General features: G+C 57.4%; 1 protein-coding gene across 2 annotated transcripts in view; it reads left to right on the forward strand.

Annotated features, from left to right (window-relative positions):
* The window catches only part of RAB11FIP4 (RAB11 family interacting protein 4), a 93457-nt gene extending 88996 nt beyond the window's left edge, over window positions 1–4461 (forward strand). For both annotated transcript variants that reach the window (XM_004706940.2, XM_045299732.1), the window contains 5 exons: window positions 600–681; window positions 1274–1411; window positions 1486–1644; window positions 2788–2931; window positions 3264–4461. In XM_004706940.2, the coding sequence (XP_004706997.1) occupies window positions 600–681; window positions 1274–1411; window positions 1486–1644; window positions 2788–2931; window positions 3264–3380 (640 nt within the window). In that variant the 3' untranslated portion in view covers window positions 3381–4461. The remainder of the gene's footprint in view (window positions 1–599; window positions 682–1273; window positions 1412–1485; window positions 1645–2787; window positions 2932–3263) is intronic.
* Window positions 4462–14034: the final 9573 nt, after the last annotated feature.

Here is a 14034-nt window from a genome sequence, read left to right on the forward strand (position 1 = left end):
GGAAAGGGTACCCTGCAGGAATGGGTGTCCAGCCATGACCTGGCACTGTCTGGTGCCACGGATGGGCTCAGGTCATTGGAGCAACCTAGGCACCAGGTCTACCTGCTCCTCCAGGCACGTTGTGACTGCTGGCATGGAGGATGGGGAACCCAGTGCCCACAGTGCCCAGTCAGCTGATGAGCACGTGGGGAGTGAGGCCCAGTGCTCATTCTGCTGGCCCAGGGCACAACCAGCCACAGCAGCTCTCCCCACTGCAGGACACGGCCACCCTGTGCTGTCTCGGGCCCTGCCGAGGCGGCAGCCAGGTTATGCTTGGGCCCACAAATTAACATTTTAAAATCCCAAACATAAAAATAAGCATGGCCTTTCATACCCAGGAGGATCTTGCCTTGCATGTCAGAAACCTCAGGACTCTATTACCAGTTAGGAAAGTTTCTATTTTCTTCCAGTCTCACTCTCTCTCCCACCAACGGGGTGTGTGTGTGTGGGTGTGGGTGTGTGGGTGTGTGTCTGGGGTCCCTGAGCATAGCACTGGCACAGTTTGTCAGCCCATAGTGAGCTACCCTCCAGCTTGAGCTGGGTCCCCCTTCTGTCCCCAGGGTGCAGCAATTCGAGGAAGAAAACACTGAGCTGAGAACGACCGTGACCCGGCTCAAGTCTCAGACGGAGAAGCTGGATGAGGTGAGCAGCTGGCCTGCTCCACACAGCACGTGCCGCCAGATGTGATCCGGGAGCTGTTCTCATGTGTTTGATGTCCCAACCACACCCACTGCCGTCCGCTCAGTTCTGACTTGCAGCGACCCTTTTGGGCAGAGTAGATCTGCTTCTGAGGGTTTCTGAGGCTGTGCTTTACAGAAGCAGGCAAACCTCATCTTTCTTCCTTGGCATGGTGACTTGGCTTGAACCACCAACCTTGTGGCTGGCAGCCAAGTGTCTAACCAAGGTGCCACCAGGCCTCCTTCAGGTTTACTACAGTGAATGTATTTTTGTACATACTGGGGGGCGGGGCGGGGAGGGATCCCTGTCTTTACGGAAGGAGGAAGAGGCTCACTTTGCTATGGGCTGCCACCTCTGTCTTGAAGCTCTATCCAGCACCGTGGCACAAAGACCTGGGCTTCCTGCAGGCTGGCTGTGCTCAGCTGCGAGTTGGAGGGCTGTCTGGGGAGGCTGGGCTGGCTGTGCACTTGCCACCTTGGGGTCCGGATGCCCCAGGTGGTTCCTCTCTGGGAACTGACTTTGGACCCTCGGTCCTGACCGGGGTCCCCTGGCCCAGGAGCGGCAGCGCATGTCGGACCGGCTGGAGGACACCAGCCTGCGGCTCAAGGATGAGATGGACCTGTACAAGCGCATGATGGACAAGCTGCGGCAGAACCGCCTGGAGTTCCAAAAGGAGCGCGAGGCCACCCAAGAGGTAGGTCCCCAGCCAGAAGGCTCTCCGGCTCCTCCCAGCACCCCTGCCCCGCCAACCAGCCTCAACCCCTACAGCTCATCGAAGACCTGCGGAAGGAGCTGGAGCACCTGCAGATGTACAAGCTGGACTGCGAGCGGCCGGGCAGGGGCCGCAGCGCGTCATCCGGCCTGGGCGAGTTCAGTGCCAGGGCCCGGGAGGTGGAGCTGGAGCACGAGGTCAAGCGGCTCAGGCAGGTGGGTCCTGGGAGCCTGTCCAGTGGTGAGGCCACCCTGGCTGTGGCATGGTGAGTCGGCAAGAATGTGGCACCCACTTGCCTCCCCCGTGTCTGCTTGCTCCTGTCGGCTGCTCACCTCACTTTACAGGCGGGGGGCTTACCCTAGGGTATCCTCTGTCCTGGCACTTGGGTCAGGAGTGCCGCTCTGCTGGCCTCAGATGTGTGCCAGGCTCGGCGGGTTCTGCCAGAGCAGAGCCAGAGCCTAAGCGTCCACATCTGGGGATTGCACTGCCAGCCTCGGGCACCAGCACAGGGCGGGGAAGTGGGATGGGGAGGGCAGGGGTCAAGTGGGCTGGAGTGCGCTGAGGCAGGCCACTTAGTCTCTCCCACCTCCAGGCAGAGGCATGGCTGGAGGGTTTCCCCCACAATCCTGAACCCAGAGCTCTGCTCCTCGCCAGGCCCCAGTGTGAGCAGTTGGGAGCCTCTAAACCAGCGGTTTTCAACCTGTGGGTCGCGACCCCTTTGGGGGGTCAAATGACCCTTTCATAGGGCACACCCAATTCATCACAGTAGCAAAATGGCAGTGATGAAGTTGCAGTGAAAAGAATTTTACGGTTGGGGGTCACCACCACATGAGGAACTGTATGAAAGGGTCACAGCATTAGGAAGGTTGAGAACCACTGCAAATGAAGCCAGGAGCACTGAGCTGGTGAGCAGGGCTGGGCTGGTGGAGCAAGGTCACTCCTGGAAGGCACCCTCCTGCCAGAGCTGGGCTTCTCAGCCAGTGGTAGAAGGGCCATGCCAAGTCCTAACCTGCTGCCCGCAAGCCTCTGGCCACCCCGTATCCTCACCATGGGAGCTGTGTGGACAATGGCTGTCAGCTGGACCCACCCCACCATGGGCCTTGGAGGCTCCTGCTGTGGCTCATCCAACCCCAAGGAGGAAGGGGCCAGGGCCATGTCCTGTCCAGGAGCCCAGCTCCTTGGAGGCACATGAACTCCCAGGGCACCTGGCCTCAAGACCAGGACCCAGCCCTCCCACTCTCTCAAGTCTGGCACACATGAGTGTCGGGGGCTAGCCAGATCAGATCAGCGGACGATGGTGCAGAGGTGAGGTTTGGGATGTGCCCGGGAACTGGTTTCTCCTGTTGTCCTCGTGACAGGAGAACCATAAGCTACGGGATCAGAACGACGACTTGAATGGACAGATCCTGAGCCTCAGCCTCTATGAAGCTAAGAACCTCTTTGCCACTCAGACCAAAGCCCAGTCTCTGGCTGCGGAAATAGACACAGCTTCACGCGATGAGGTAACTGTGTTCTCTGCCTCTTGTGCTGGGGCCAGGCCCCCTCCTCACTCTAGTCCTGGCCCCCTTGCCCCTCACCTGCTGTAATGCCGGCTCTAGCTGCCCAGGGCAAGTACACCAGACCATCTGCAGTGACCCTGAGACGGGGCAAAGCTGGGAGCTGGGCCACTCCAGGCTGGGCAAACACACACCACCACCACCCAGGGGCTTGGCCTCTGTAGACCCTGTCCTCTTCGTTGGACTGAGCTGCTGTCACACTCCTGTCCTGCAGCCCAGTACTGAGCCTGCCACCCTGGGCCCAGCCACTCTGACCATGCCTTTCCTGTGCCCTGCAGCTCATGGAAGCCCTGAGGGAGCAGGAGGAAATCAACTTCCGCCTGCGACAGTACATGGACAAGATCATCCTCGCCATCCTGGACCACAACCCCTCCATCCTGGAGATCAAACACTGAGCAGGGGCTGGCTGCCAAGCAGCCTCAGGGCCCGGGGGTGGGTCCCACCTGAGAATAGGGGCCCCAGCTCAGCCTCGCACCCCCACTGTAAATGTGTCTCTGGCCACCGTGCGTGACATGTCCTGTGTCTGTGGGGCCGCCCGTGCCCACTCCTGGGCTGTGGCTGCGTGCCCTGCCGGCGGATGGCACATGCACTTTGTGAGCCCTTTGCAAGGGGCCCTGGTGCTGGAGGGGGAGCATAGGGCCTGCTCTCTCGAGGTACTGTAATACCACCAGCTGGATGCTGGCAGCGTACAGACTGGATAAATGACTCTACCTCTGGGGAGAAGGAGTTAGAAACACTCAAGGGAGCGAGGCCCTTCAGCCCGGCCTCGGCCCCTCTGGGGTAGGGCACACACAGTCATCCTCTCAGCAGTTTGACCACCCAGCAGCTGGGTGCTCCCAACCTCCGTGGCTGGGCTCAGGCCACCTCCGTCGCTGTTCCAGCAGGGCTGGCGCCTTCTGGGTGGCAGGAACCCGTGCGGGCTGAGGCCCCACTGCCGGCGAGCACAGCAGCTCTCTGCGGGGTTCTTGCACCTGCTCCCGAAGCACGACTCACCCTGCCTACCCACCTCCCTCTGTTTCATCCTCCTCTTAAGACACTGGGAGGAAGTGGAGAAGGTGGGGGAAGTCGGTTGGTGGTAGGGTGGGGCGTCTATGTGGCCATGGGTATTGGACAACCAAAGAAGGGGCTTGGGGAGGACAAGGACCCCATCCGTCAGTCGCCTCCCTGCAGTGATGGTATTCTAGGAGTAAGATTAGTGAGGACAGCGGCTAGTGCCAGGCCTCAAAATCTGGGCTCTGGGCCAAGTTGTACAGTAGGAACCCCTCGTGCCTGCTTTAAGAAACACTCATCCAGTTCACGGGGAGGCCATGGTGGCAGACCCAGCCGGGAAGCCAAGTCTCCTCCCCCACCCCCCACGAGGGCTGTGTGTATGGGGCATGTCCGGGACTCTGGAGCATCCTAGGGCATCTCTGTCTTATACGGCCTGTGACTCGTCTCCCTCACCACTTCTACATAAATGCATCCCGTATGACTCTCCCCTGTGGTTCCTGGTTTCTTTGGGCACTTCTGGTAGTTGAAGGCAGGTTTGGGCATGTCGAGGAGGGGTGTACCGAGAGGAGGGCAGAGAGACCGAGAGGGACCTGGGGGTTGGGTGTGCCCTTGCTCACCATGGCAGGGCCATAGCCCAAATCAGGCTTCGTTTCATGCCCATCAGCCTTGCTTCTGTCGGGCTTCGGTCGTTTCTCTTGCTGCCAGTGGTGGGGCTGAATCCTCTTCTCGGGTTTGGGGCCAGCCCCGGCAGGACCACTAGGCCAGGGGTCAGTTTTGGGGAGTCTAAGCTCTTGGCATCTGGCCTCCCTGGCTCCCCAAGAGTCTGAGAAGATGCAGGCAGTAGAAAGCAGGAATGAGGGAGGGGTCTCCGAAGAGGGCACCAGGAGGAAGGAATAAAGGAGAGAAGATGGACCAGGAGGCGGCACTGGTGTGGGTTTAGTGTCCGAAGAGGGAGATGCCGGTGAGAGAAGCTCAGAGATGCGTTTCACAAGTGAGGTTTCCTGTGCGCTTCAGGAGCACCTGGGTGGTGCTAGTTAATGGTCAGCCACTTAGCAAAAGGTTGGCAGATCAAAGCCCCCTGAGGCACATCATCTTGGGGAAGGCTTGGAGTGCCCCCTGTGGAGCACAGCTCTACTGAAGCCACCGAGGGTCTGGGTTGGAATCAAAACTGGGACACCTGGTTTGGTGTCTCTCTCTGTTTGGGTGGAGAGGTCCTGAGAAGACAGCTGAGGCCCAAATGATACAGAGTCACAGCTGAGGGAGGAATGCCCACCTGGTGCCAACCAACTTCTAGCACAGCTAGAGGAGGGCCAGGAAAGCTGGGGCCTGTGCCAGCCTGCTGATCTTCCCCTCCAGGGGGTCCCATGGGGACAAACTCCCAGACTCTGTGCAGTGAGGGTTAAGAAATGCTGGAAGAGGCAGTCGGGGTTCAGGTCTGAGACTTGGAGGGGAACCTGTGTGCCTGTAACCCACAGTCCAGTCCAGATGCATTTCTCATCCGACCCGTCCATCAGGTTAGCTTGGTTAAGATCACGTCTGCCCTCTCAGTTCTCCTTGGAGCTTGATAGCCAACCTGGGGGGAGGGGCGAGAGACACTCCAGGGCTCCGACCCACAAGACTTGGGCAAGTTCCAGAACTCAGGAGAGAGTGGAGGGGAGGGGGACTCCTTCCTCTTTCTCAGTTGGGAGTTCTGTCCCTCTGGTAGTAGGACTGTCAGGTAATCAGCAGTGTGCCCATTAGAATTCAGATAAAAAAATACCTATTTTAAGAAGACTGCTCAGTGCAATGTCTGAGCCATAATTGAAATAAGGAGATCTTTAAAATCCAGACCATGAGGCTGACTCCCCAAGGTTCAGGTGTGTCGGTGCAGGTGTGGCCAGGGCATCAGGATCTTGAGAGTCCCCAGGTGAGTCTGACTTGTCCTGGGTGGGCTCAGTTGTTGCTGTGTCACCTCAGCAGGCCAGGCACGAGCATCTGAACTTCCCTTGGCTTCCAGGGCTTGGGAGGCCTTGCTGTAGACTTCAGTGTCAGCCTGCATTGAGCTCTCCTTGAGTTCAAGGGCAAGCCAAACCAAAGTGGCCGAAGCAGCCAGTGGGTCTTCTGTATCTGATGGGAAAGGGCGCACTTCCTGGGTCAGCTAACCCTGCTCCATGGGCAGGCATATGGAATAAAATGAAAGTGAAACAAACACTCTTGTTTAACTGAACTAACCAGAGGTTATTCTCTCTGAGAATTGGGGGGATGGCGGTGGGGAGGGAAAGACTTCCTTTTTCCGTTCTCATTTCTGACCCTTTAAGGCGAGTGCTGGTGCTAGGGAGCCTGCCCGCTCCTGGCTTGCAGCAGAGGTGCTCAGCCTGGCTGTGCACTGGAATCTCCTGGAAGACCTTTTAATTCAGGCATAGTTCTGATTTTATGGTGTGAGGCGGGCCTCAGGCACCAAGATTTTAAAACCCCACGTGATTCAGATTGAGCCCACTGCCTTCCTCGCAATTGGTGGGCTGGAGAGAGGGTGAGAACAAACAGCTGCTGGGTGGAACCGACTCCAGGTGGCTGGGCTGGGCTGGTGGAGCCAGGTCAGGTGCTGCCTTACGGAGCTGGGCTAGCTGATGGTGAGCGGGGTAGGTGGCCAGGTGCTTTCAGGAGCTGATGAATCCATGTACTCTCACCAGCCGGGCATAGCAACCCTGCACGGCTGGGCAGGAGCCCTCCCGGGTGTCTGGAGCCTGGGGGTGGCAGGCATGGGGATATGTTGGCCATCTCCCCATTCCAAAGCGGGGACAAGCCAATGGGTCCTTGTGCTGCAGCAGGGCACAGGGTGGGGTGCTTCAGTGGCTGGGTCCCCAGGGGCCAGGGGAGCCTGGGAGAGGCAGCCTCTCGGGTCGTGTTTCGTGTGGCTGTGCACTAGTCCAAACTGAAAATGAACTCCAGACGTGACTGGGGTGGGAAGGTCAGGAGTAGTCAGGGCTGCCTGGCAGATGTGTGAAGGGCTGAGGTGGATCCTGTACCATTTAGGACTTGATGGCAGGCATCCTACTTGTCCACCCCACCCCCTAGTGGAGCAAAGCTTCAGGCTCGTGAGATTGAGCCCTGTTCCAGCACAGTGCCACCTCCTGGCCAGCCCCTTTCTGCATGATGGCTGTACCGCAGGAATGTCTGCCTTGGCCACAGGAGGTGTGCAAGTGGGGAGCAGCATGCACTTGTTGGGGTGCTGCAGAAGCCTTCCTTGCAGGCAACCCGAAGCTAGTTTAGAAGCCTGCCATCGAGCAGGGGAACATTTTACCCAGCACCCCCACACCTCACCCCACCCCACCCCCACCCCGTGTTGGTGATGATGCTCCCGAAGGCAGTGCTCCCACGGGGATACCAAGGTCTGCAGCAGCTCCCCGGCCACACTGGGTAGCTCTGCGTGGGGTCTGTGTTTAGGGTCGTGGGGTTCAGCTGCCTGGGGCCCCAAGTGGACAGAAGAGTTTTGGGCTGCTGCCCCAGCCTGCCATTAACAACTGCCAAGCTCCCCCTGGCGCCTACAGACCAGAGTGCCATTACATTCTCCACCAATAGCCGTCAGGCCCGTGCCCTGCTGCGAGGACTCAGCCCTCTGCCCTCGGCTGTCAGCCGCCGGGCTATGGACTGCGTGGGTTCCCCTGGACTGTGCCTCAGAAGCCTGCATCTGCAAACAGACTTGGCTTCGGGCTGGTGTGAGGACCCCAAAGGGACAGACTCTGAAAGGAAGGCCCTTTCAGGGAACTGTAGTGGAGAGACCCAGTATATATAAATAAACAGTTTGCTTTTCTTGCCCGACTTAACAGTGAGTTTCTGTGACGGGGTAGTGGTGGGAGAGGTGAGGGATGTGGCCCAGGACAGGGTGGAGCAGGGGCTGGGGCTCAGCCACTGCCTCTAGCTGAGATCCGGTGGCTCCCAGATACCCTGCCATCTTGCTGGCCATGGGGCTGCGACAAGGTTTGGCAGTGTTGTCCTCCCTGCAGTCCGCTTCTCATGGCCCCGAGTTCTCCCAGGCTCTGCTCGTTCCGGGTCCTGTGGTAGGATCCCAGTGCCCACACTCCTCCCCCACAGCCTGATCAGAACTGCCAGCGAGATCTCTCCAGGTCCCATGGTCTCCGGGTGCCTGGGTTGGAGGGCCTAAATCTCCAGACCCCCTTTCTGGGTCCGTTCCTCAACTTAGTCCCAGGTCTGGAAGGGGCTCCTGCATCCTGCAGCCCAGCATCTACAGCTGAGCCTACCTGCCCTCTTGTCTGAGACCCCCAGGCAGGACCAGGCCCCTGCCCTCAGGGGCTCATCTGTGTAGCCCTCCCTCTGAAGCCCCTTCCCATCCCAGTTGGGATTGCCAGCTTCAGCAAATTAAAAACACAGGATACCCAATTAAACGAGTTTCGGGAAAACAACTCTAGTTTTAAGTCTGCCCCAGCATACGGGGGAAAATACTGTATATCTGAAGTACAATTTTAACTGGATGCTCTGTACCCAGCCCACACTTCTGACCCGCTCAAGGCGGGCGCAGGGCATCACCTTGTCTTCCAAGCTCAGGGCACCTTTTCTGGAAGCTTCCCCATCAAACTGGATCCTCATACCATGGCCCTCGATACCTGGCTCTTCCTCTGCGCTGTGGGTGGAGGGAGCTTCCGGCCAAGCCATCCCCTCTTGCTGGACACAGCCTATGTACAGGGGTGGGGCATAACAGCTGCAGGGAAGACCGGAGCCCACCTGAGGGGTGTTAGGAAAAGGGAGTGGGCTGATGGAGGGCGGGGCATCCGTTTTCTGCTTCCTTCTGGGTTTAAAAGGCGGTGCTGTAGCTGGAGGAGGGGGAGGGAGGTGGCAGCAGAGACCTCTGCCTTCAGTTCCGTTTGGAGAGGAGCGGTAGCACTGACCGAGGACCAGCCCTGCCGCAGGGCTCCCCATCCTGTCAGGTAGGTGCTTCACTCCCTGCTGCACGGTGGGGACACAAGGCCCTTGGAGTGTGGGTAACTGCCAAAAGTTGTAGGCCCAACTCAGCCCCTGCCACACGTCGGGCATGGTGCTGGGGGCCAAGGCAGGCAGGGTGTCTGATGACAGGTGGGGGTGCTAGGTCAGGCTCGCTCAGGTGGGCCTGTTCAGAGAGCCTACTCATGCACTATACCTCATGGGCTTCTAGAACCTCCAGAGGGAAAAACCAGACGTCAAACTCAAGCTCTTCCCCACCCCCACCACTGCAAGGAAGGCTTCTGCAGCACCCCAACAAGTGCATGCTGCTCCCCGCTTGCACACCTCCTGTGGCCAAGGCCACTCACGCTCACCAGCTCTGGTTCTCTTAGACTCACGCCGCTAGCAACTCCCAGCATTCCCAGAGCCGGCCTGCCGGGTCCCACCCCGCCCAGCCATGTCACCTGTCTCTATCCCCAGCTCCTCAGCTCTATCGGGAATTTGCACGGTGGCAAAGGAAGCAAGGGGCCTGCCGAAAGTGCCCACTGGCCTTTGCTCAGTGGTGGGGGGTGGAGAGCCGGGTCCTGGGCAGATCGGTGGACGCCACAGGATGGACTCTAGTCCAGGGAGCCGTGGTTTGCGGGGGAGGCTGCACTGATTAATGGCAGTTTACTCTTCATCCTGCCACTCCACATTTTCTAAGCACTGGCTGCGTCTTTAAGACTCTTGGGGAAATGTCTCAACCCCAGGGACTGGGCGGCCAAGCTGACTGAAAGGCGATTGGTCTGAACCCACCAGGGGCTCTGTGGGAGAAAGGTCTAGCAATCTGCCTCCATGAAGATTCAGAAACTCAGACTCACTGACACCAGGTCGATCCCTAGCAGAGTAGAACTGCCCCTTTAGGCTTCCAAGACTGACTCCACAGGAGTGGGAATCTTGTCTTTCTCAAGATGACAGCCCACAGAACCCTCCAGAGCAGTTTGACTCTGTAGCACACGGGGGCACCGCCCCCCCCCCCCCCAGGCATCCCGTAAATGGTACTTGGAGGCCCACCAGGAAAGTCTCCCCGGGGGCCGGCCTCGGCTGACCATTCTTCAGAGCAGTGGGAGCAAGCATGGCATGTAGGTACGCGTTGTGCCCTCTGCACAGTATGGGCCCCACCCTACGACCTTGGAGACCAGGTTCTTTATTCAAAACTTGTCGCCCTGCGCCCCCTAGAGGCCAGTGCCCACAACGGTGTGCTCCACCGTGGCCGCCCAGCATCCAACCAGACAGTGGACTGTGCAATTCAGGTCGAAGTCTTCCTAATGAATAAACAAACTCCTGGACACAGAGGCCACTCAACCAACCCAAGGACATTCACTGAGCACCCACCATGCATGCCAAGCTCTGTGCCACGCCTGGAGAGTTGACAGAGAAATGAGGGGAGGCCTCATCTTCCTGGGGCTGGGAAAGTGAGCACCCCGGGGAGCTGGGGGCTGCAGAGCAGGGCTGCAGCCTGGGATCAGAGATGACTTCCCCAAGGAAGGAGCGTTTCAGCAGAGCCCTGAAGGATTTGGGCTCCAAGGGGAACCAGCTGTCGGGTAACTTATAGAAAGAATGCCCAGCTGTTCAGGCTCGGTGGGCAGAGGGGTGGAATTGGAAGGGATTGGGGGCTGGGGGCTGGGGGCTGCAGCCAGGCCAGGCTGAGCCTGGTGGGTGAGCCAAAAGCAGATCTCACTCAGTCATTAAACAAATGGTCCATCAGTGCCCAGCGTGGGCCTCCAACTTCAATGCGCGGCCACTGGGTCCAGTCGAGTCATAGTGACCCTACAGGGTAGAACACCCTTTACGGTGCCAAGACTGTAACTTCTGTTCTCTTTTTAATCATTTTATTGGGGGCTCATACCGCTCTTACCACAATACATACATACACCCATTTTGTCAAGCATATTTGTACATTTGTTGCCATAATTTTCAAGACTTTTTTTTTCTACTTAAACCCTTGGTATCAGCTCATTTCCACCCTCCCTCCCTCATGAACCCTTGATAATTTATAAATTACACAGTCCAATGTCACCCTTCACCCACTTTTCTGTTGTCTGTCCCCCTGGGAGGTGGTTATATGTAGATCATTGTGATCTGTCCCCACTCCCCGCCCCCCTGTTCCCCCCACCTTCCCCTTAACCCTCATGGTATCACTGCTCTCATTATTGGTTTATCTGTCCTGGATTCCCTGTGTTTCCAGCTCTTATCTGTACCTGTGTACACGCTCTGGTCTAGCCAGATTTGTAAGGTAGAATTGGGGTCATGATAGTGGGGGAGAGGAAGCATTAAAGAACTAGAGGAAAGTTGTATGTTTCATCGGTGCTACACTGCACCCTGACTAGCTTGTCCCTTCCTGTGACCCTTCAGTAAAGGGATGTCCAGTTGTCTATAGATGGACTTTGGGTCTCCACTCTGCTCCCCCTCATTCACATCAATATGATTTTTTGTTCTGAATCTTTGATGCCTGATCCCTGATCCCACTGACACCTCGTGATCACACAGGCTGGTGTGCTTCTTACATGCAGGCTTAGTTGCTTCTCAGCTAGATGGCCATTTATCCTCAAACCTTTAAGACCCCAGACGCTCTATCTTTTGAGAGCCGGGCACTATCCACTTTCTTTACATTTGCTTATGTACCCGCTTTGTCTTCAGCAACCATTCAAGACTATAACTCTTGACAGGAGTGGGAATCTTGTCTTTCTCAAGATTACAGCCAACAGAACCCTGCAGAGCAGTTTGACTCTGTAGCGCAGGGGATCACCGTCAGCCAACCCCTGACTTGGTGACAACTCACAACAGTGGTTGTACAGCCTGCTGCTGGTCCTTCTGCCTCCAGGTGACTTAAAAAGAGGGGTGCTTCTCTAAGCCCACTGGGGCAACGTTAGGGGTGCTAGGCCCAGGAACCCAGGAGTCAGCTTCAAGCTGGAAACCAGTAAGTAGGGGCTGTGCTGTAGGGAATCCCCCTCCCTCCCACCTGCCAGTCCTGGAGAGGCCCCAAGCCCCATCTCAAAGTCTGACTTTGATATGGGGCTGATTTGAACCTTAAAAACCTTAAAACAAAGCAAACAAACAAACAAACTAGTGACCTTGAAAGGTCCGAACGAGAGAGCAAAGGTACTGGGGTCTGAACCCACATCCTGTAGCCTGTTTGGTGGCAAGCCGAGGAGAGCCCCAACTTCTGCTTTCTAGCTCAATGGGCCCTTCTGAGAACAAAACTTGAGCATGATTTGAAAACTGGTTCCCCAGCAGTCTACCCCTGAGGGAAAGCCAGGCTCCACCAGTTTCTAACAGCAGCTTCCGGGCCAGCCTTCCTTCTTTGCATGGGGGCTAGTTCACTTAAGGCTAATCTCTAGTGAACAATCTCACATGGGTTTCACCATGTGGTAAATAATAGCAATAATGTAACGATTCCTTACAGATGCGTGTTCAGCTTGCTTGTTGCATCCCTGGTCCTGTCAGGGACTGTGAATTTGGAGAGAGGCTTGTATTCTATCGGAAACGTGCGGTGGGGGGTGGGAGAAGGACGCCAGCCAGACCTAGGAAGCGGGACCTCTGATGTGGTGGGCAAAGGTGAATCGGTCACCACCGCTTAGTAAGTCAGCCCGCGCTTCTACCTAGCTGCCTGGGTAACTCGCCCTGCTTCCAGGGCTGGAAGGAGGTCTGGTCAGTCTGACCGGAGTCAGCTGAGACAGAAACGGATACGACCCGCTTCCTATTTTAGCCCAGGGCTGAGCACCAAGCAGTGTCTCTGCTTACAGACTTACAGACGGACAGAGACCTGCCCCGGTCACAAAGCCTGCCAGCAAGTGACTGGTGTGGGGGAGCAAGGGAAGGGGCCGTCCAAACTCACGGGCAGCACCTCAAAGGATGCGGTGTCTGCTCCTGGAAAGGTTACGATTGTAAGGCGCAGTTCAGTTCTGTGCTCCTGTGAGTTGGAACTGATGGCTGGCAGTGGGGGTGGGGTGGGGGTGGTACTGTACGTGCAGGTGGCGCCCCTTGAGAGATGGCTCTTTCCCCTCCCCTGACATCACCCGGCGAGAAGACTGCTTGGACCCATATGCCCTGCTAAGAGGAAACCCAAGCAGCCACCTGGGGAACTGAGCCTCCGCTGAGCCCCCAGCCAGTGCCAGCTGTGTTGGGGACCCAGCACCCCAGCTACCTGCGGTGCTGCCCCAGCAGGGCCTGGTCAACCCACCGAACCATGAGAAATCATGGGTAGTTGGAGGTCATTTGTAATCTAGCAAGACCCGACCATCATGGGGAGTGGCCGAGTCCACTGAAGCGCCCTGGCCTCAGCCCAGCAGAGCACCTTGGGAAATCCTGTCTGTCCTCCACAGCTAGGTCATGTTCAGGGGTCACGGGCTGTCGCTGCTTGGGGGCAATGTCCTCTAAAGCGCCTGTCAGGGGGGGGGGGGACGACAGGGTTCTGAAGAGGCCTAGTTTTATGTCTCCCACGATGCACCTGTGATCTCTCCCTGGCCCTTTAGAGTTCAGGGATTCCCCTTGAGGCACTGTGTTATAAAATCATTTCATTCACTTCTCACGAACTGCAGCTGCTGGTGGCTCCAGGTCGGAGCAGACGCAATTCCCCACGTCACAATGCTGTGTCTGTAATTACTATCAAAATATACATGTGTGTCACCATTAAAACCCCCGCCGCTGCCCCAATATCGCAGAGGTATAAAATGTCCGTCCTTAACTATTTACACCGTGTTTCACCTTGCATGCGTAGGGCGTGGGGGTCCCTGCTGCTGATGGAACCCACATGGCTGATGCCCACGGCAGGCAGGGCAGGGGGGCTGCACAGTGGGCAGCCAGTTCAGATAGAACTGGCCCACCCATCCCCAGCCCAAGCACTGGAGACAGAAAACAGAAATAACTTTGGCCCACCATTTGCAGGGGAGTAAAAAACCCACAAATAGCACTGATGGGCATCTGACAGGAAGGTGCGGAGTAAGGCCTGGGGGCTGGGCAGGCCAAGGGGGCACTGCCCTGTCCCGTCTCCTCCGTGGGCATGGGCCTCCAGACCCATCCTGGTGAGACCTGAGGGCTGGGTGCCAGGCAGTGAGACTCTCTACCACAAGGTTAGACAGTAGACTGGATTTAATGGGGGGGGGG

This window comes from Echinops telfairi, unplaced genomic scaffold (assembly GCF_000313985.2).
Source record: "Echinops telfairi isolate 266 unplaced genomic scaffold, ASM31398v2 ScPeMD7_7458;HRSCAF=8496, whole genome shotgun sequence".
Lineage (NCBI taxonomy): Eukaryota > Metazoa > Chordata > Mammalia > Afrosoricida > Tenrecidae > Echinops > Echinops telfairi.